The 23,613-nt window shown below is 28.5% G+C and overlaps 3 protein-coding genes across 7 annotated transcripts in view; all 3 read right to left on the bottom strand.

Moving 5' to 3' along the window:
- The window catches only part of LOC109791286 (uncharacterized), a 9,030-nt gene extending 7,188 nt beyond the window's left edge, over positions 1-1,842 (bottom strand). The window contains exons 1-3 of one of the 5 annotated variants that reach the window (XM_029269833.2): positions 1,696-1,842; positions 964-1,203; positions 423-878 (exon numbers count right to left, since the gene is read on the bottom strand). In XM_029269833.2, the coding sequence (XP_029125666.1) occupies positions 423-878; positions 964-1,186 (679 nt within the window). In that variant the 5' untranslated portion in view covers positions 1,187-1,203; positions 1,696-1,842. Of the gene's footprint in view, positions 1-422; positions 879-963; positions 1,290-1,695 lie in introns of all 5 variants that reach the window. The other 4 variants (XM_020350558.3, XM_020350561.3, XM_020350560.3 and 1 more) reach the window with 4 other exon arrangements.
- A 700-nt stretch (positions 1,843-2,542) lies between these two features.
- On the bottom strand, positions 2,543-6,723 carry LOC109791289 (multicystatin). Its single transcript, XM_083063599.1, has 4 exons — positions 6,564-6,723; positions 6,256-6,479; positions 3,195-3,333; positions 2,543-2,986 (listed from the first exon to the last, which is right to left on the bottom strand). The coding sequence occupies exons 1-4, from the start codon at positions 6,675-6,677 to the stop codon at positions 2,759-2,761; spliced, it is 705 nt and encodes a 234-aa protein (XP_082919725.1). The 5' UTR covers positions 6,678-6,723; the 3' UTR covers positions 2,543-2,758.
- Positions 6,724-13,149: 6,426 nt separating this feature from the next.
- LOC109791285 (cation/H(+) antiporter 4) lies at positions 13,150-16,766 on the bottom strand. Its single transcript, XM_083063738.1, has 3 exons — positions 16,467-16,766; positions 14,738-15,778; positions 13,150-14,286 (listed from the first exon to the last, which is right to left on the bottom strand). The coding sequence occupies exons 1-3, from the start codon at positions 16,758-16,760 to the stop codon at positions 13,198-13,200; spliced, it is 2,424 nt and encodes an 807-aa protein (XP_082919864.1). The 5' UTR covers positions 16,761-16,766; the 3' UTR covers positions 13,150-13,197.
- Between the last annotated feature and the right edge of the window lie 6,847 nt (positions 16,767-23,613).

Genomic DNA, 23,613 nt, shown 5'->3' with positions numbered 1-23,613 from the left:
TGAATAAGGTTTTTTGTAACCCCTATAAAGAGATTTATGTTTACAAGTCAAAATTAACAGGATTTGTTTTATGTTTTTTGCTTCTTATATATTTATTGCATAGATGTCGAGGTACCATTGCATGATGACTTTAGGTTAGTAAATTCTTTATGTTTTCTATTATATATTAATTGTATTATATTAAGTATAATGACTTATCAAAACTTTATATTTTTAATGATACCAGGAACACTATAGTGATCTTATTATTATTTGTGAAGTTGTTCAAGTTATGTTGTGAAGTGTTACCTTATAGTTTGTTTTGATCTTAGAATAAGATGGTAGATAGACTTGTTAGATATCTTATTTGGTCCCAACTAAAATAGCAAGAGTCATATGTAAATGAGAATTATAAATTAAAAAAATGGTTTAGTTACTCTTACCAAACATACGACTTCTAATGGTGATAAAGAAGAGTTGTTGAATATCGTGGGGTGTCATTTTGGAAAGCAGATCCTGAGAAGACAGATCTTGAACGATTTGGTGGTTGCCAGTTAAAGCAGCCAAATGAACCGGAAGCATCCCATCAAGTCTTGGGATGACGAAAAGATCTTGGTTTTGCTTCATAATTGTAAAAAGATCAGCATTTCCTGATATTGCAGCTGTGCAGAAAACTGTGTTCCCTTCTGAGTCTGGTATTCGCAGCTTTTCTCGAGTCATATGTTTCATCAAACCCTCCACAAAAGAATTGCTTTTCGCACTCACCGCCACATGAAGAGTTGTGTCTCCACTAGCCGTTAATGGAGTGCAGACCATATCAGGATAATGATTGAATGTAGGTTCTGCTTCAGCCCACATATCCTTCGATGCATATAGGTATAGCTCTTTTTTCAAACATTCTGTCGTGGTTAAAATTAAAACCAACAATATTTAAATAACAAAATTATAATGTTTATAAACTATCCACAAATATTTTACACCTACCTAGAGCTTCTGGAGTCATAGCATTGAACCCTGATCTACTAGTACTACTTCCATTTCGCGGTGAGGAAGCAGCGGAAGTAGAAATTGGAGTTAGTTCCTGGCTTCGATTTGATGCTATTATAATCTCAAGCTCATCTTCGGGATCATCTTCTACCCAATTTGACCTTTGAAATCCCCTCGCTTCTGATTTTCTCTTTCTTCGCCGCCGAAGATTCCACCGCATTTTCTGGTGCTGTGATACTGTCATCAATTTATTATGGTGTTCAATTCAACACCTACCCTAACACTTTCTACTTCTCAAAAACTTTTTTAGTTGAACGGATCATCTGATTTGAAAAACACACCATGATATTAAGATAAAACTCATTAAATCATTTTTTCACGACTAACTATTTTTATAAATAATTATTATAAAAAAGATAATAAAAATAAAAATAAGTTTTTACTTCCACATTTAAATATACCAACTATGGTTGTTAATATATATTTATATATTTATTCTATGTTTTTCAATTAAAATTTAAGAAATTGAAATAATTTTACTGATTTCTACTTATCAATATTTTAAATAATTAAAAATAATTAGTTATTTAAAAAATTCTACTGTAAAAAAATCATTTGGATTCAAAATGAGAAAAAAGTTGAATAAAAAAGAAAAGAAATATAGAAATTAAAAGAATTAATTGTAATATTTACTGAAAACTAATCACAAACTAAGGATTTAAAATATACCTGGTAATGTTTAAGTGGCGAATATATGGTAGATATTCTTGTAGCAAGATGCTCTAATTAAGATTTGATACGAAGTTGCGAGTATTGGAAATGAAGTATAGAGACATGCATCTCAAACTCTTATATATACTCACCGACGGATTTAGGTTATGTACAGTGCGGTCACTTGTCCCGACTACTATTTAATACACACATATTTTTATTTAAAAAATAATATATTTTAAAAAATAAAAATTATATTTTAATAAAATAAACATATATATTTAAAAAATAAAAATTATATTATAATATAATCTAGTCGGACTTAATTATTTTTATTTTTAATTATAATTGTAGATATAAAACCTTGTAAAAAATAATTATGATATATTTATATTTTTAAAAATTATATGTAAAATGTTTAATACTACAAATATACGAATAAATATTGTCTCAACTATCTAAAATTTCTGGATCCATCACTGACTACAAATATACGAATAAATATTGTCCCCACTATCTAAAATTTCTAGATCTATATACTTGTTGACCAAATTTTTTTTCTCTCAAGTGGTTGTATATTTTATCAATTTTTCACTAATCTGGTCTTTTTTTAGTTGCATGTCCATCTTTTGGACAATTAACAAGCTGCATGCCAACTACTAATTCACACCAGAATGAATTTTATTTAAACCCGATCCAACCACCACTCAAAATATATATAGAATTGAAACATACGTTATTATCCAGAAGGTCACAACTAGGACAAATTTTTTTAATGTTGACCAGTTGTTCCTTGTTAGGATAAAAATTGATTCAACAAATGAGTGAACCACCAAATTCATTCACCAAAGTCAGGCTTTAACAATTTAGCCCATAAAAAAGGGAAATTAAATTATATATGAATATGCATAATTGCAAAACGAGGTGCTATAGCTCAAGATCTGCATAGCATCAACATAGACAACATACATAAGAATCAAATTGTGTATAGCTACATTTATTTATTCCACAAACATAGATAATCTTTGAAGTTTCACCTTGGAGGCAAGGTAGGGATACATATACATATATTAAGGTAGGGTTACACAGTGACCGAAAAGAGAGTAGCAGAAGTAGCACCAGTGGCAACAGTAGTCACTTCCTTGAATTCCTGCACCTCCCTGAAGTTCAACCATTCTTTCACCCACACCGTTGTTTCATACACTTTTTTGGTCTCACCATCTTTTGCTTCAAAAGTTATGTAGTACAAGGTACCTGAAACCACTTGCTGCTTTGCACTAATCACCTTCACAAACTCCACCGCTGCATTCTGCATGCGTACCATATATCATTATAAACAACAAATTAAATATTAATTTTTACGTGGCTACTATAAATTGATTATTATCCCACTCAACAAACTTATCTTATATCACCATAACAGTTCATAGCTTTTTATCGGGTACCAAGTTAACATAAAGCATAATATATAGATCTGAAATTGTAAGGTTGACTTAAAAGAATATAAAAGTATAAACCTCTTTCTTGTTGTGTTCGTCAACAGCAAAACGAGCTAGATCCTCTATCTCCACGCTGTTGGCAGCTCCGGGCACATCGCTAATGCCACCACTTATTGGCTCCACTGTTGTCATTTTTCTTTTTCTTTGTTTCTTTCTGCATCACTCTCTCTTCTGTCACTTTTTATAGAGAAAATATCACACACCATTTGGGCGAATTTCGGTCAAAAAAAAAAATGAGATGAAAAAAAATAAATTATCAATTTTATTCTTTAGATATTATTCTTTTTCTAAAGAATAAAATTGATAGTATAAAAATAAAATAAAAATGAGATGGAAAATTTAAATGAATTATTCTTTGTGTGGACACAATTCACCCAAGATTTAACACGTGTTTGGATATGAAATTTGTTGTTATGTGTCACGATTATAGAATAAAAGATCTGAATGCTACGACAAGACAGGTTCTGTCCGATTAAAAAAAACGTTATTGTGGATGTCAAAAATAAATATATTAAATGATCTTTACAAAATAGCACCAGCATGGAAAAAAAAAAAAACGTCTGAAAAAAATCGTGAACGTTACATACCAAACTTCCTTTTTGAAAAAAACGATACAAACTAACCACTGTCGTATGTTTCATTATCCGTTTTTAAGAATTAAAATGTATATTTTTACTTTTTAATTTATAAAATCTAAAAGTAACGAAGTTATTATTTTATATTTTAAAGTTAAAGTTAATTAAATTAAACTCAATTTTTATTCAGAAACACTATATTTAATATCCAAACTGTTCTACTTCGACAATACCCAAATTATTTTACTCTAATAATAGTACTAGACTTCCTAATTTAAGTAAAAATACCTGAGAAATCAAATTAAGTTATTAAATGTGTTTTTTTAGAAGTTTGCAGATGTTTATACTTGACCTGGTTGTAATAGGTCAAACATTGTGATATGATAGGATTTAACTAATTACTTAAACTATTCATCTGTTGTAGGAGATTTTCATAATTGATATATATGTGTGACGACGTTGTTTATTGTTGCTTATGTTGAACATGTTATTGAGTTAAAGTTGATAAGTTGTAAGATATTTATGTAGTGATTGATGATAAGTGAAGTAACATGGTTGATGAATTGTGTTACTTAAGTTGTTATTAAGTTACTACTTTTACTTTACTTATATATGTTGATTCTTTTCACAAATTTATCATTCTTTTTCTTGTAGTTGGAACTACAATAATACTTGGTACGATAGTAGAGTAGGATTAGCATGATTGACTTGTTAGAGAGTGGAGGGTGCATGCTAGAGATAATTGGTTTTGAGGTGGCACTACTCATATGCAGTTTAGGTTGTGTGTAAATGCTTCGATCGATAAAGAGTTTATTTTGTAGACAATGGTATTTTATGTAAATTGTATATATGTTGAGGAATTGTTGAGTTTTTCCTATCCTATACATATATTTATGTGCATGAGATCATATGCATGTTGTTTAATAATCCTAGGTTAGTTATTTTTATTTATTCTTTTCATTGCATAATGATTAAGTTGTAGTACATGTAGTGATTTGCCGGGTTATTATAGATTTCATATTCCAATCTAAAAACCCAATCAAGCTGTGCAGTTTTAAAAATTTAAAAATCAAACTAAACCACTAATAATTTACAATTTTCCACTCGTTTAAGATTTTTTAGATTAGTTTGTAATTTCTTTTTGATTTTGAACACCTCTAATATGTATGGCTTTTTAAACAAACTTTCTAGATTGATCGACGCACAAAAATACTTTCTAAATTGATTTTGATTTTACTCGATCTAAAAGTTTTTCTGCAACAGTTAACATATAAATCTTTTTATTTCAAAAGTGTCATTATACAACAAAAAATAAGATATGTAGTATGTTTATCATTACTTTCGTAACTAGAATAATTAAAAATTGTCATATAGAGTATACACACGAATAAAGATGAGACCAGTAGTGCGAACTCATGGAAAATATCCTCGCAAAACACGTACAACATTATCCAATATAGATATAGGTAAAAAAATTGTTTGAAATTTAGATTTGGATTAGATCCACGTAAAGAGTATAAATATGACGGTAATATTTTATAAACTAATTTTTGTAAGGATGAATTAAGTTTTAAATATATATTTTTTAAGGTATGAGGATCTATATGATTTTAACTGTTATTATTGTTAATTTTGTCACATCATCTTTTATTAACAATTATCGAATTATCAATAAATGTTTAATTTTAAAAATTTTATATTTAAGATGTTTAATTTTTGACATGATAAGTATATATTAAAGATTATACATCGATTATAAATAAAATCATAATAGTATATATAAGTGGTAAATAACTTTTACTTTAAAAATTAATTTTATAAAATTAAATTACACTCCAAATATCCACTTTTTGAAGTATAATTATTTTTAATATATCTACCCACTTTTATTCACACAGAAAGAATATTCAATATTAATGGAAAGGTAGGTCCTGTTGTCTGCTTGGGCAAGTCCTCACAAAGAAGCTTTATAGTTGTTGATCAATTACTTGAAAACTACAAAAATGTTCCTGTAGTAGGAGTCTCAATTGATGTTTAATTTTGATAGAAAAACATAAATTTTTTTATGGATTCAATTCCTTCGGTATTTTATCGTACAAGTGCTTAATTTCTCTTGGTATTTAATAAATATGCATCTTGTGGATCATCTCATAGAGCATCAAATGACAGCATATATAATTAATCCATATTTGCAAATTGCAATTAATAATTCTGAGACAATAGTATTTATTTGTAATAGTTGATACTGAAATAGGATGCCAAATGTGCACACCCTTACACCACGTTTGTATGGCTACAATTATTCCAAACACACATATATATAAAGTAAAGTTGAGTAGCCATACATAATCTTCCGTAACCTAAAAAAAAAACATGAAAGAGACATTTAATTAATAATAACAACAGAGAAGTGATTAAAAATAATGTGAGAAATAAATAGTGAAATATAAGAAGGTAAGAAAAGAGAAGAGTGGAGTAAAATATATATATACATGGATAAGGGCTAGACGGAGACAGAAAAGAGAGTAGGAGTAGATGTAGTAGTAGATGTGGTGGTGACTTCCTTGAATTCTTGAACTTGTTTGGAGTTGGAGAGGGTGACCCACACCTTGGTTTCATACACCTTAATGGTGTTACCATCTTTTGCCTCCAAAGTAATGTCGTATATGACACCTGCAACATCTTGCTTCTTTGCACTAATCACCTTCACAAACTCAAGAGATGCATTCTGCACATATATATGCATGTGCAATTAAAACTTTGGTATATATATGACAAGTTGAGTAGGGTAATGAAAAGAAGAAAAGAAAACCTGGTTTTGGTTGTATTGGTCAACAGCAAAGAGAGCGAGATTCTGGATCTCGACGCTGTTGGCAGCTCCAGGAATATCGGTAAAGCCACCCTCTTTGGTCTCTATTGTTGCCATTTCTCTTCTGAATTTTTTCTCTGCATTATGCTTCCCTACAATGCCTTTTTATATTGTTGCATGTGGAAACGCATCATGTACCTGCTTTCTCATTTTTTTTTTTAATATTGCATGTCTCTCTCTCATGATCAACGGCAATTATTGTACCATCAGAAATGAGAAGTAGGAGATAATTGTTTTTTTTTTTTTTGTAATGATAGGAAAGATTATAAAGATGGTCGTAACGAGGATTAAACCTAGGTCCGCATGCTTCTAACTACGCTAATCCCTCCCCACCCAACCACTAGTGATTTGAGAAGTTGGAGATAATTAACTTCAACTTATGGACTACAATTGTTCTACGCCGATAAGAATGAGATAATTAACCATTTTTTTTTCTTATCAAGAACAGATAATTAACTTAATAGCGAGACTCATCATCATTGTCATTATTATTACTAGTAGAATTAAGATATTTCGTGTTTCTATATTTTATTTAATAAAAATATTTATAAATTATTAATGTTTGATAAATTAATTGGTGTTATATTTAATTTTCAAATTTAAATATCTTGAGTTCAATTTTTATTTATGTAAGAATGATTAATTTTAAATATTTAAAAATTTAAGGATAAAATTATGTAAAAAATTATGTACATTAAATAAAATAATCCCTTTTATTATATGTCATAAATTAATGAAAAAAAATATTTCATGTTTTATTAATGTTTTGGGATGAAGAAGTTCAAAGTAATTATATTAATGTTTGAGATGAGAAAATCATAAAGCTATTATGATGAAAAATAATAATTTTATTTAAATTAAAAAAATCAAATTACTAAACTATCATCTACTTTAAAAAAAAAAAAAGAATTGAACAATTAACGTAATAAATAAAGGACAAAGTTTTTTTTTTTAAATTATGAATACGAAAATGATAAATTCTCTTTATATATTATCATAAAAAAAATTTCTCATCATCACTAATAATATTATCACCGTTAACATTATTAAAGTAATATATTATTTCATTTAAAAACACTGAATCATCTTTGGATATATATATTAGCAAATTAACACAATCATATATAACATTCATGTAAAGTCAAGTGTAGATGTGTGTGTCATTCAACTGGTTTTTTGGGTAAAATTTTTATTTAAAAACACTGAATCATCTTTGGATATATTAACAAATCAACACAATCATATATAACATTCATGTAAAGTCAAGTGTAGATGTGTGTGTCATTCAACTGGTTTATTTGGGTAAAATTTTTGAAAGATTTTCATATTATTATTGATAAAGTCATCGTTATTATTCTCATTAGTATCATTATTTACATCTTAATAGTATCATTATTGTTATTACCACTACTAGAAAAGTGTCATTTTTATGTAAATTTTTCTGCAAAAATATATTCGTAGAAATTTTTTGCGAATTTTCTTGCAAAAAAATATTCGCAGAAATTTTTTGCGAATTTTCCTGCAAAAAAATATTCACAGAAATTTTTTACGAATTTATTTGCGAAAAATAATTTACACATATTTCTTACAAATTTTGCTATAATTTTAATAATCATATAAATTTTTTTTCATGGTAAAAATTTGCAAAAAATATTGTAAGAATTTTATTTTGTTTCTTACAGATTTTCTTGCAAAAATAAATTTGCAAGTAATGTTTATTAAATGGTAGAAAAATTTTGCAGGTAACTTTTCCTACGGATTTTCCTGCAAATTTTAATCTGCAGGAAAAATAAAAAAAATATTTAAATTTATAAGTTTAATATTTTAAAAAAACTTCAAGTCCCACATCGATTGAAAATAAAGCAATTAAAGAGTATATAAGTTGGGGGGCAACACTTACCTTACAAGTTGATTTATATAGTTGAGTGTTAGGCTTATAATCTACCATCTTAGAATTTAAAAGATTATGTATCACATGTTGGAGGCATGGAAACAAATGCTTTGGATGAATTCAACTTATTGATAGAATTTATAGTAATTTCTTTATTTTTTTTGCAGGAAACTTTCCTGCGAATTTTTTTCACAAGAAATTTCGCAGGAAAATTTCCTGCGAATTTTAAAATTCGCAAAAAAATATTATCCACAAAAATATTATTTACAGATAAAATTTCGCAGGAAAATTTGTAAGAATAACGCTTCCTGCGAATTTTTATGAAAAATTTAGAAGAAAAATCGTATGTAATAAGAGAAATACTAATAGTGTAATACTGATAATGATATTGTTTATATTATGGTCACTACACAATTACACTTTTAAGTTAATTTTAATAAAGTATTTTTTAAAGTAATTTTATTTTAAAACTAAAGACTAAAATATATTATAATTTTAAATTTTTATTTTGAAACTTAAAACTAAAAATAATGATTTAGTTTTACGAATGAATAAATATAATTATTAAAATATTCCATTAAAAATATTTCTTGATGAATAATATTGAGTAAATATTTCGCATTTGTATTTATAATTATCTCTATCTATATATAAAAATAATTTTTTATTTTTGTGTACATAATTTTAAATTATTTTATTTTTAAAATTTTAAATAATTAAAAATAATTTTTAATTTTTTTTAAATAAATATAGAAACATGAAATATGTATGATATGTGGATAAAAGAAATAGTTTTGATTTTTTTTGTTTCTGACAATTTGTGGACACAAGGCACCCACGATTTAGCACGTGTTTGGATGTGAAATATGATGTTATATGTCACCATTATTGAATTAAAGGTGAAAGCTACAACAGTCAGATTTATTTCGAAAGCAAAAAAATCACGTTGCTGATTCGTGACCATACACGTTACTACTATTATGAATGTTAACAAGAGATATAACAAATAAATGTTCTTTACAAATATCACCAGAAAAAATAAGAATGCTTCAAAACAATCATCAATGTTACATATTTAGTATATACTAACCACTAGATTCGGAAACAATTAAGGCTTACAGATATAATTGATTATAGTATATAGTTGTGGAAAATATATTATTTTGACATTTGATTATAGATATAATTGATTATATGAAATTAGTTTTGTGATACGTGTATATAAAAATAAATTATTTTTTTTAGAATAACTCGTTTTATTTGAATTGTTTAAAATAGTTTTTAATAATAAAATATAAAAATCACATGAAACTATATTTATAATGAATCTTATATTTAAAACAGTTAATTGTGAAAAATAAATAAACAAGGGTTCCGTCCCATTTTTCGTCTACCATCAAAGATTCAATTATTGTACGAGAGAATAAGTAGGAGATAATTACAATCTTCATATTGTTCTTGAATATTTCTATATCAATTTTCTTACGCTAAGTATTGAATTTAAGATCGATATTAAATAGGTTTTTATATTTATTAATTACTTTCTTTATTTTGTAGTAAAAGAATAACTCAGATGATAATAATAATGTTTTTTGTACATTTGTGGACACAATGATGTAGCACGTGTTGAGGTCGGAAATATGGTGTTATGGTACAATTATTGAGTAAAAAAGATGTGAAAGCACCGACAGACAGGTTCAATCAGAAACAAACTCCTAATGTATAAATGTATAATGTAAAAAAGATGTTAAACAACATTACATCATAAGCAATAGCACCTAATGTGGAATTTCTAGCTGACAACAAACTCCTTTAAGAAGATGATTGTTGAGTGTTTAAAATTTGAAACAACTCAAATAAAAAACCTGTGAAATGATCCCAAAAAAAAAAATAATTAAAAAATAATAAATTTTTTTATAAATTAGCAATTTGATTCATTTTTTCAATTCTCAAAATTACACGGTTTGATCTAATTTTTAGATTAAAATGTAAAATTGTCCAAAATTCAATCAAATTGTATTTATTTATAAATAATTTTTTTAAATACATAGCACAAATATATAAAAATTGACACATAATACAAAAGATGTTTTTATAAAATTGTAAACTATAAAAATGTGTTTTTTTAAATCAAAATGTATGTTACAATACTTAAAATGTATTTTATAAAATTATAAGTTATTTAGCTGAATTTTAAAATAAAAAATTATAAATTATTTATAACATTCAAAATATTTTTTGTAAGTGACAAAGTATATATATGATAAAAATATTTAATATAATAATTTAAAAAATATTTTTATTAAAATAATAAGAAAAAATTGGCATAAAATATATTAAATAATAAAAATATTTTAATATTTATATATTTTTAATTTTATTTGTGACATGATCTTAAATAAACAGATAATATTATATATTTTTAGTTGATTTTAAATAAATCTTTTTTAAGAAACCGCAAAAACTAAATCCATAATTTATTCAAATTGAATTACACTTAACTTTTTGTTTTTGTTTTTGTTTGATTTAGATATATTTTAAAGACAAAAATTGAATCACACTATACTGCGAACACCCTCAATAATTATAATATGTTTAGCCAAATTGAGAAGTACACAATTAATTAAAGTTAAGCATGGAATAAAGCCAATGTTCTAATTAACAGATGTGCATGGGACTTCCAAATGCCAATGTTGAATACTGAGTAGTCTAAGTTAGAATTAATATTTGGGATTGATCGGATCCTCCCCAGCTATTATTTTCTCCATCTTATGTTAATTATAACACTCTAACCCAAATGTATTGTTGTTGAAGTAATGGTTTCCGCTTACAAGAAATGACCTTATATACTCTCTCGTTTCCATTTGAAATTGCAGAGAAAAACAACTATTTAGGTGCTTCATGCTTAATTACTAGTTCTAATAACGATTATGCTTTAGATGCTGCATTATTGGACGAACAAACTAGCTTCATTTAGGTTATATATGTTACGAATGTTGCTTTATGGAATATAAGGATTAGGAAATGTCTATCTATGATTGTGAATTTGTGAGAAATAGTCACTAATGTTTAAAGCAAGTAAAAGGCGTGGATGAGGGTGTGAAGGGAAATTAAGGAGTGGAGGTGGGGTGCCAATGGCAACCGTCCATATAGATATTCATATCAACATACAAAAGTAGATAAATAATGGGATCTTTAAGTATGAATTTAGTTGTTTTTTTTAATGCAGAGAAATTATCATAAACACTTTTAATTTATATTCAAATAGATTATATGTTGTAAATTTTTAATAAGGAATCTATTTATTTAAAAATAAGTCTTAATAAACTTGCTCTATCTAATAAATTTATATCAAAATTTAACGATCTAATCATTAAATTAAAAATTCTTAATATATAGATCAATTTTGTAAAATTTTTTAAAAAATTAAAAATCATTTCATATTTCATTTTATTAATTAAAATTAACAGATAATTATAAAAATATTTTATATGTTGATTTAAATTTATATAAAAAAGTATTATATAATTTTTATTTTTTTAAAAATTTGTAAACTTGATCTATAATTAAGAACTTTAAATTTAATGATTGGATGATTGAAATTTGATGTAAAACATGAGTTATTGAAAATTATTCTTGAAATAAATTGGTCCCTTCTCATTTTTAATTATGAAAATGTATATATATATATATATATATATCATTTAAATATATATACTATACTCTAATAATGTAAAAATATTTTTATATTATCATTTAATTATAAATTATGATAAAATTGTAAACTTTTATAATAATATTCTTAAAAATTCTACCAATATATAGTGTGAACTAATTTATTGATAGTGTTAATTGATTATTTTTTATATTGACAATGCATTAAACTCAACTCAATAATTTTTTTTTTTTGTTTTGTTATGGTATATCCCAATTAACTCACCAAGTCATAGACTAATCACGTTTGTAATATTGTGATTATCGTTAGTCTAAAAAGTATTCACACTTTAAGAATTGAACATAAGATTCTTCGCTAAATACAGGGACGGAGCCAGGATTTCAATACTGGGGGGCCGAGAATTGGAATGATCAAATGAGGCGCTACATTTTTTTTAAAAAAAAAAAATTCCAAAGTGATACCACATAGCAGGCCGTACCAGAAGTCCAAAAGTTGAATAAAAAAATATATTTGGGTTATTCATTTAATTATACATATGAGTTTATATTAAAAATAGGGGGTGCCATATAGTAATATATATGTATATAAAAAAAAATTAAAATTGTTGGGGGGGCCGTGGCACCCGTAGGTCCCCCCTTGGCTCCGTCCTTGGCTAAATATATCGTTTTCATAACGTATGAGCGCATGGTGTCCATCCATTATGTCATTCCATCAAGTTAATTAATTAATATGTATCATGCCATATGTCAACTTTATTATTATTTTAAAATAAATATGAAATCTCTCATATTTTTAATGTTTTTTTTAATTAAATTCATTATAATTTCTTTTAAATAAAGACCTAGTTGTAAAATATACATGTAGTTAATATTAAGCAATTAAAACAAATGATCACTACCAGAAGGAATCAACAAAAACATTTCATAAAAATTTTATTTTGCTGATAAGAAGCTCAGGCTACAACACTGAAAACAAATAAATAAAAGAATGTATATATTAATTTGTCTCAATCAAAACTTGCGCATTTGTTGTTGTTGCACAACAAGAATGGAAGCATTAGTTTTGGTATCAGAGGAAGCAAGCAAATCTCCAATGACACCTAACTCAGGAAACTCAGTCCAATTCTCAAGTGTTGCTGTTTGAGATGATTTTATCCCATTTCGTCTCCCAACTATGAAAAAATCATGCTGATTCGCTATCTCAGAGACAAAAGTAGTAGTCTCAGAAGGGTCATGAATAGTGATCTTTTCATAATTCACATTCTCAATATACCCATAATACCCCTTAACACTCTTCAGCACCTCATCATCCAACATCATGTCCCAGTTTGACTCACTCTGACTTGAAGCTAAGTGGTACACAAACAAGTTATACGCACAATCTTTGATGGCCCTCTTAGCCAAGCATAATGCCTCTCTATCATCAGGACCCCCCAAAAAAATCATGCCTATTTGCTTCATGCAAATGTTGGAAGAACTTGATCGATTCACAAGAATCCCCACAGAGCATGGTGCTCTTTCCAAAACTTTAGAGTTCAAAGTTCTAATGTTGTCATCCATTGATTCGATGGAACCACCCTCGTTCCATCTCACGTGAAACGGAAGAAGGATGATGCAGGCAAGCTTATCCAATGCAAGGTAACATATGTCATCATGCATGAAGCGTAAGGGAGATATGGCTGTGTAGGTGCTAACTGATGTAGTTCCAGCTTTATCATGTTCAAAGAGGTTGAAAGCGACAATGACATCTTGAGAGTAGTTGTAATCTGAATCAACACTTTCTTGGAGACGGTGTGAGATGAAGATGGGTGAGGATCTGCCAACTAGCTCCATGAGGTGCAAGATGTGAACCACCATAGGGTTGCTTGTTGTGGGGCAAAATATGTCAAGGGCATTTCTTATGGACAATATGTGGCTTGGTTTGTGGATGCATGCCACCATCCGAAGCTCTGAGTTGGGTTTCAAGTTGAGTATGTTCCTTTTTTGATACCCCACATATTTCCTTGATGGGTCGTATAAGGCTTTCACCCCAATGCGTGCAATGCTTCCCAACACCAACACTGACATAGCCATCATGGACACGGTTTCCTTGCTCATTAACTGCATAAATTGCACATTACTTGATGAGAACCAAAAAAGAAAGCTATAATATTCATATCACATAATTTTTTTTAACCTGTTTTTATTACAATAACTACAGATAAAACTTACATGTGTACTATAAGTATTATTTTTTAAGAAGGATTGAAGTTTTATACCTTAATATATATAATGTGTAATAAAGATTTCATTAAATATCAACAGTTTTTTAGAGGTAAAATTTTAATTCTTATCGAAGAATATTATCATCTACGTTTTGTCCATTAAATATTTAATCTCTTTCTTGTCTTTTCTTCTTTATCTCTTGTATAAGAAATTGTGACAATGTACAATTTTCATGCAATTTTTCTAAGAATAAGTGATGTGAAAAGAAAATAAAAGAGCTAGCAAATGGAGTTAGAGAATAAAAGAGATTGTTTAGAAAAAATGAAGGAATATATGGAAATGTTACCATCGAATCAAATAGAAAGACTCCATTGCAAAAGTCAACGACACCTTTGCAACTCAATAGGAGTGCAAGACACAAACCATCTGTTTTAGGCATCTGACAATGGCGACAAATTCCAATGGTTATGAGCATCTTAAGCAAATGCACAACCACAATTATGGTGCCCACAATAAGGATCAAGGTGCCATTAATGTGCACAGATATATCCACCTTCATGGCACAACAAGTGACAAAGATAGGCAGAAGGAACCATGTGTTGAACAACTCTAATTGTTTAATTAATTCATATCCCAAGGGAGGACCTTCTGGCACAAGAAGACCAATGAGCAATATACCAGCTAACACAGTTTGGCGTGCAAATACTCCTAACAAGCTAGCAACAAGGGTCATAAGGATCACCACATAAGTGTATGATTTCTTCACAGGCCTACCTTCAGGTGTGATCCTCACCATCCACCTCATTGCGGGGCGTGCAACCACAATCACAACAGACACAAAACTAATGAATTTTAGGGTAGTGTATAGGGCAAGTTTAGGTCCCTTGCCCAGTTCATGATCATGAGAATCTGTTTTAAGGCTGCTCATAATAGCAGTGCCAAAACCTGTCACAACTTGGCTTGTTACATCCATAACAAGGGCCGATGAGAGTGCTAAGCGTCCAAGTTCTGAGTTCAAAATCTCAAGATCAGAGAGAAGAAAAGCTATCACAGGGAATGAACAACCAGTATGGCATATTACTATCACAGGGAGTTTTCCTCCATCGAACTCTCCAAGGGCATTTTGCAAGCTCTCCATGAATTTATAGCATAGGCTGACACCAATTAATGTCGGAACCAACAAGGAGGAAAGAGCGATTGTCCAAGCTTTTCTGCCCGTTCTAGTTATCATGCTAAAGTCCATTTGCACTGTATTTAGAAACAGGAACATTGCATATCCCACTCCTGATATAAGGCTCAACACATCTTCACTCCCGTAAGGAAACAATAGGTCTTTTACGGGTGCCAATGCTGCTATCTTTAGAGAAGGTCCAAGAACAAACCCAGCCTGCAATTGAGACATGTATATATGTATCAATGTTTCTCATATGTAAGGAACTACAATAAGACCAAGTGATTTGGTACATTTTTCTTAACTGATTAAGGACTAAAGTTTAATTTACAACTTATATATGACTGAAAGTATTACTTTTCCCTTAAATGAATCAACTCGAATAGAGGAAGTTATATCTCTTATTTATAAAAAAAATTAAAATAAAAGAGAACTACAACAACTATATGTACCACAATGTTTGGTTATAAATTATTAATGCTTCTAGGATGGATTTGTGTTTTTAATGGTGTTTTGGATTGTTATTAGAATTTTATCTCATAATTTGTGTAACAAACATTTACATAGGTTTTTAAAATAAAACTCGCAAAAACTTATATAACTTCATTTAAATTTTGTCCTTAAAATAGTCTCTACTCATAAAAGCTTTAATTTTTATAGGTTAATGTCCAAATCACTTAAAGAACTATGCCCATATATATAAACTTTAATCTAATGTATTTATTCCAAATTTTAATCCTATCCGGCTATATATCTAGCATGGAATATTGATCTTCTGGTTTTTCTTATATAACAATATTAGAAAATTATTTTTCTACATAACCTGATGTGCAATAAATGTCACGTGACATGTTCTTGAAGAAGGCTATAGAAACAAAGAGAGGAGAGTGGAGAAAACATGTACCATAATTTGTGAAACGAAATAAGGGAATCCCATACGTTTAAGTATTGTATGAAAGAATTGGGTGATGAGGAAAATGGTGATAATTTGGAGCTCCAAAATTGGCATTGTGGCTCTGTGAGGTAATATGCCAGAGGTTGAGTTACTCCACATGCCATCAGATATTATCTTGGGTGGCATTTGAATGGTAACATTATAGCTAACATATCTTCTGTCTGGGTCTGAATTCACCGCGTCCAACACTATTGAAGAGAAAAGTGTTCCGTTTGTGTTTGATAGGACCTTATGTATCCCCATGATGTCTTCTGGTAGAAACTCAAAGAATGAAATTGTTCAAAATACAATAGAGCTACGTAGAATTATGGAATGATAATCTTTATGATCGGATCAGAATCACACAGATGAGTTATTCATTGGCACAAGTCCTTTTATTGTTTAATTGTGACTTCATTTGGGTGTAAGTTGCATATAACAGACTAGTTTCTTATCATTTGAACATATTAGGATAACAGATTTTTCATAACTTGTTTCAACTGTACCGAAACAAGAAATACAACTACGTATCTTAAGTTACGTAACTGTCATGTCACAACTAAACCAGAAGCTGAAAACCGTTTATTCAAATCATGTTCTCGTTAATTACAGATATTGTTGTTGATCATTTGCATAAATATATATTGTCAGGCTTTTCCAACTTCAATTTTCTATTAACAGCAACATGGCACTAAATATAGGGGCAAAACATTAGTTGTCTTTCTATAGTGTATACGGAAGCGATCCTGACTTCAGTTAAAGTGGGTGATCGCTCAAGGTCTCATTTTTAAAGGAGTATCAAATTAATTTTAATTGATATAAATATAAAAAAAATTATATATAAAAATAAATTAATCATCAATGATTGATAGGTGATACTCATATTTCTCAACAAAAAATTATATATAATTTAATTTGAAAATATTTATCCATAATTTTAGTAACATAAATAAGTAATGTTAAATACATCAAAGAAAGAGTAATATATAATATATTATTAATTTATTTCTTTTTATTTCTCTTAGTCTGAACCTATCTCATTATTAATAAATAAGGGTTACATTGAATTTTTTTCTCTTTTTTCCTTTATTTCTAATATCTTTGATTCTCTCTTTATTATCTTAATTGCAACATTTTTTTATCTATACTAGAATCTCAATCAATTTACAAATCTCTATTTGTTAGCCGTTACAAACTTCTTTATGATGTGTTGCTATTATTGATCTTTTTTTCATTACAATAAATTTAGAGTTCAAAGTTTAAAAATAAACAATCAAGTACTATTGTTTGATCTCATTGTCATAATCAAAGGTTTTTAATTTGATTCATAAATTATAAATTTAGTTCTGCTTTAATTTTTATTGAAAATATTTTTGTAAAGAATCTTGATTATGAATGGAATATTAATGATTTTGCAACAAAAAATATACGAAGGACAATATTCAAATAATTATGAGAACACTATTTTTTTCGATTTGCATGGGCACCAAAAGTCGTATGGCTGGCCTTGATTGTATGTGTGTATATACTATGTGTATTTTTTCTTTTTATGGACATGATTAAATAGTGTTCAAAAATTGATAATAAAAAATTATTATTTTAAACTCAAGTATGTATTTGTAGAATATGATTTTTGTCAGTTAAATATTATTTTCACATGAACAAAAATCAAACTTAAAAATACCAAGTCGACCCATATTTTTTAGAGTAAATCTTACAACTATGGGATTAAGAAAGTTGGTTATTTTGCGTGTATTATCCAAAGAAATTCCAAATATATTAAAATGGAGTGTTTATGCATTGTGTATTAATTATCTAAATGTGTAAATCTTTAGCTTTAAACGAGTTCTTTTAGAGTTATGTTTTATTTCTCATTATGTTGTGTGACTTCTTGTGTATTTAGCATCGTATTTTATTTTTTTAAATACTATTCATTAAACTTATTTAATCTCAATTAATTTTTAATAAAACATTTAATTTTAAATCTTAATACATTACAAGGTCGTATTTGTAAGTTTTAGATAAAAAGTATTTCAAGAATATTAGAATGTTAGTCAATATACCAATTTCAATTTTATTTAAACGCGTCGTATCATATTAAATTAATAAACATAGAAATATTATGGATCTTGACTTAAATAATTTATTTCTTAATTTTAAAATATCACCTCTTTAATTTGATTCCTATCCAATGCAATATTTTTTGTGTGGATAATATTATGATATTTTTATTTTTATAAATAGCATTTAAATTCCTTGGACACGTTTCGTTTGTTTACTATTTTTTTTAAATAAAAAGTTATAATTTTCTGCTTTTTTTTTAAAGAAGAAAATCTTACTTGCTTCTTAAAGAATGATTTTTTTAAGTTAAATTACTTTTTATCCTTCAATTTATTTAATTTAGTCTTGATTATTTAATTTAGGCTAAAATGTGTTTATTTAAAACTTTTAGCTGTTGTAAAATTTGTCAATTATTCATTTACTAAATTTAAACGTGTGGTTGAATTATATCAATATCAATATTTTGAAAAGACTATGCTCGTTTATTAATTAATGATTTGTGGAAAATACAACCTCTAATTAGTGTATAAACAATATGTATTACTATATGGTATATTATTAGCTTACAATTATGTTGTTAGGAATACATAATGCACCACAAGAATCACTGATGCAACATTTAGAAAGTTGCATTTAAAACATATTTAAATTTAAATTTAAGTATATAAATGATAATTACATGGGTGGAAATAAAAGTGATCCAGACAAATGCATGAATATCTTACTAGTTATATTAGAAATTGAGTGCAATTGACTTACCATATACAATATGTATATGATTTTATGTATGATAAAAATGTTAAGTACTATTCTAGTGATTTTTAATGAGAGTTATTTTGGTACTTTTATACATCTAAGTGACTTAACATAACCATTTTTTTAGACCAATAAAAATGAAGTGAACATTGGATTCATCACATCCATGTTCATAGATTTTCTGAATTCTCATATTAGTCAAACTAATAAAACCATAATTATAAATCTTCTTCCTTATTACAAAGATCAAAAGATCGCCATTTAAAATAATAAAACCTTTTACAATATAATCCTTCTCAACCCGGCCTCATTCTTTTATTCACTAGTACTCTTACTTTGAAAACCTTTCTTCAAAATTTTGATACAACCAAAACTCATACAATGAACACATTTCTAACTGAACAATTAATCACAAAAATGAGACACCGTCTTAAATCAACAATTTCAAAACCGTTTTAAATTTATAAGGAACAGTAGAATTTCTCATTTTTAATTGGTCAAGAGTGCAATCATCTTTACACTATTCTTAAAATGGAAAATTATTAGATAGTCTAATTAGATCAAATAAATGGTAGCTAATCTTTACATAATATGTAATTAAATATTATTTTTTTCTTGTGAATTAAAAAATATACGTATATATATCATATAGTGATTCTTGTAAGGAAATTACTTGATTATCCTCCACTATCTAATAATTTTTTCTTGCAAAAGAAATTGTTTCCGTGCAACATGATGAGTTTTTGTATGGATTTTCTTGTACTTTCACTCCAACGCTCTCATATATGGTCAAGCAACACAATTTAAGCGGTCAAATAATCAAATTCGTTAATACTAATTCTTGAATAGATTTCTGTGTGAACAATTGGGCGCATGAATGGCGTGAGATTATTGAAAATTGAAGCATCAGTCAAATGAAATGAATGCTTTAATATTTTCTTGGTCGAATGCATGAATGGATGCATGTCTTGGAAATGAATGAAGGTATTTATTATCGCCATGCAATTCATGAACGAGAACTTCACCGTTTTTCCTGTATAAATAGCCAGGCAGGTCTAGGATTTAGTCATATCCCAGCTAATAATTCAAAATCTTTAATTTAAGCTCAATTGTGCATATATAACTATTTTGATCAGTTTGATTTGAATCATGGATGGAAAAGTTAGTGGTGACGTTAGCAAAGGTGAAGTCTCAAAACCCAAAGAGGATAAGGTGATGAAAGCTCCTGGTGCAGATGGATCATGCATTTCAAGGAAGGAATTTGAGAAAAACCCTCAGGGTTACTTTGCTGATTTGCATGCTGAAGAGAAGAAGGGCAATAAGTAGTGTTGTTTGGTTCTCAATGTGAAAGTGGGTGATTCTGTTTCTTATGTAGACTGGTCCTATAATAAGTATTATTAAACCTTATGCATGTTGTCCGCAAGAAATACTAATAATATATAATAAAGCAGTCTACTTTATTAATTAATCTCTGAACATCTATATGCTTTGCTTTTATCTTGTAAATCTTTGTGTTGAATGTAGTTTTTACTATGTGGTTTTAACTGTGGAACTGGAGAGGGTGAGAATACTCCCTTCTGAACGAACACCTTTTAATAAGCATAAGACTTGCTAATAACGCTCTAGGAAAGTTGTTAGATTAAGTATGTATCATGAGCCTACCCTAAAAATAAGAAAAATTAAGACTTGAAATGAAATATTTTGATATATATATCACTAATGTATTCATGTATAACACAATTAAATCCAATCACTAGAGTAGTTGGGTTACACGAGATATTAGGTTCAAATTTGTAGTTATCAATTATCATTATAATTTTTACTAATAAAGAATGCAATAAAATCATGATATAAAAAAATTACATTTGATTTGACTTTATTACAATCTTTGGGTGGGAGGTGCATTCTTAGATGTGTTGGATAAGAGATATCAGATGAATTTATACGAAAGCTTATTTTAATTAGATTTAACTTATTTTTATATCCTAATTTTTAAGTATTAATTTTTAATTTTATTTTTATCTTCATTAATTATTTGAAATATTTTTCATCTCAAAAACTTAATTATATCTTTCTATATTATATTACATTTATTGTTTAGTTTATTAGCTAATTTTACCAATTAGCTTGTTAGTTAATTTTACCAAACCTTGCTTAATGAAGATGTTAAACATCTTGTTAGATGCTTTTGACCTTTTAGCTTTTAAGGGAACAACTGTTATTGTTCTTAAGTTGAAAGTTTTATGCCTTAAAGAAAAAAGTAGAAAGTTTTATTTGTAAGCTTTTGCTTAGGGATCTTTGATAAACTGTACGTTTCCATACTCTTGTTCCCTTCGAGCTTTCCAGTGGCTAAACTAATACTGTAAAAATTAATCAATATACTGTAATTAATAACAAAATCATATGTTCTTTCTTCAATAATACTGAGTTTATATTTTTATAATTATTAAAAGTTAAAATTCCCAATTCTTTTTTCTTCATTAAATTTAATAATTTTAAACCAATGAATTATTCGTAAAAATAAATTACGTACTTGATCGAAAAAAATAACCCTAAGTTATGCAATGTTGTAATAAGTGTTAACTGTATTGAAAATTAATCACCCCTAACGTAGTAATCGAAGTCTGGCTTATTTTCGCACTCAATTTTCTACGCTCTCACCCAGCTTTGCAATTCACATCCTAGCATAAGTGTTAATACTAAATAATAGATAATCGCATAATAGTATTGAACACTTAATTCCTTGAGAAAAAGAAAGTGTTTTCTTACAAATAATAGATGCCGCTAGCTTTATTTTTCGGCAGAGGTCATACTGATTTTTTTTTTCTTTTTTAAGTTAGTTTATCGAGAGCCTTAGAGACTTACAGCTTATTTGACATAATATAAGAACTCGCTTACTTTTTCGGCATCCCTCGCTCGCCTACTCTTTTCAGCCTCTGTCTTATATTAGACAAATAAATCATAAATCTTAAGGATCGAAAAATACTGGACCAATGGTTCATAGCGTTCTGTTGTACAATATCCTCTTAAAGAGGCGAGTACAGAGCATACTAGCTAAAACATGTACCACTGAGAGCATAATACTATAATAGGATCAAGAGCTTTCGAAAGAGAGGAAGAGAGGTTTTAGAAGTCCATGAATAATAAACACACAAGAGGTTTTTATTGCAAACTCGACTTGGTTACAAACTGAGAGAGTGCCTCCTTATATAGACTCGGAGGGGTTCTCATGTGGCTTACAAGCAACAGACATTTTTCACAAGGGCCAATTCTAATTGGCTATCTAAAAGGTGAATACAGGAAAAGACCCTCGTGGGGTGTGACTCATACAAACATACGGACTCGTCTGACTAAGATGATAAGGACTAATTAAAAAGAGGGACCCACATGGGTCTGATTCACACAAAATACAAATTATCGTACACACTGATTACACAACTAGTGGCAAACATGGCCTAGGTGTCAGGCATCTTCTGGAAAGTAGATTCCTATCCTCCTTTAATGATGGGTTCATGACTAGGAGAGAGATTCGGATCTGATGCATCTGAATCAGAATAGCTGTGCATCATTAATTCAGCATAGTAAAGATCTTCGTCGTTTTCTCCTAAATCATTAGTTGTCTGGAACTGTTCATCAGGCACGTAATATTCAGTTCTGCTCATGAAAGCATTGATTCCTTGATGGCTTGTCTGAGAAGGGATTAGACGACTGTGTGATGAGCTGGCTGCATCTTGGCTCCCTTTTTGGATCTTTACTTCTTTGAGATGATTGATTAATTGTGTCCTGTAACTCTGATCTGGAGGATATGTCTCAAAGGTTCCCCAGAAATAAGCTTCAGTTTTAGACCACAGTTGTCTTGTTGATTTCTGAAAGTAAGGACGACTGATGATGGCTATGGAGGTCAAGGACTCACATTGTTCTCTGGTCTTTCCATTTGATTCTTTTGAAAATTGAGGACCGTTTTTAACTCATTTCTCCACAATGGGAGAGGCGAAAACCATTCTAATAAAGTCCAGAATAAAAAATCTGTTTTGTCTGGATTTATCAGAATATTATAAGCAGATTGTGTCTTCAGGGCAATCGCAATTGGATTTTGTACAGTTTTACACCATATGGCCCAAAGAGTTGGTTCACATAAATCCCAACCAATTTCATAGAATAATTCAAATATTTCGGGATGTTCTTCTGTAGGATCAAACATGGATGGAGGGACTACTTTAAACCTTAAAGTCTCATGAAGATAATAAAAAAAATGAGCTTTAGCAAATTGAATAATTTCTTCAGGACTTTTTGGTTCAAA

Source organism: Cajanus cajan, chromosome 9 (genome assembly GCF_000230855.2).
Source record: "Cajanus cajan strain Asha chromosome 9, NIPB_CcT2T_4, whole genome shotgun sequence".
Classification (NCBI taxonomy): Eukaryota; Viridiplantae; Streptophyta; class Magnoliopsida; order Fabales; family Fabaceae; genus Cajanus; species Cajanus cajan.
The sequence above is the reverse complement of the archived record's forward strand: the minus strand, read 5'-3'. Positions and strand labels throughout refer to the sequence as shown.

What these genes read in the sequence shown, in the direction of transcription:
- LOC109791289 (XM_083063599.1), bottom strand. Translation starts at nt 6,677, where the DNA reads ATGGCAACAATAGAGACCAAAGAGGGTGGCTTTACCGATATTCCTGGA. An exon ending in ACCAATACAACCAAAACCAG is followed by an intron (nt 6,480 to 6,563) that starts GTTTTCTTTTCT and finishes ATATATGTGCAG; the next exon opens with AATGCATCTCTTGAGTTTGT. An exon ending in ACGAACACAACAAGAAAGAG is followed by an intron (nt 2,987 to 3,194) that starts GTTTATACTTTT and finishes GTACGCATGCAG; the next exon opens with AATGCAGCGGTGGAGTTTGT.
- LOC109791285 (XM_083063738.1), bottom strand. Translation starts at nt 16,760, where the DNA reads ATGGGGATACATAAGGTCCTATCAAACACAAACGGAACACTTTTCTCT. An exon ending in ATTTCGTTTCACAAATTATG is followed by an intron (nt 15,779 to 16,466) that starts GTACATGTTTTC and finishes TCTCAATTGCAG; the next exon opens with GCTGGGTTTGTTCTTGGACC. An exon ending in TCTTTCTATTTGATTCGATG is followed by an intron (nt 14,287 to 14,737) that starts GTAACATTTCCA and finishes CAATTTATGCAG; the next exon opens with TTAATGAGCAAGGAAACCGT.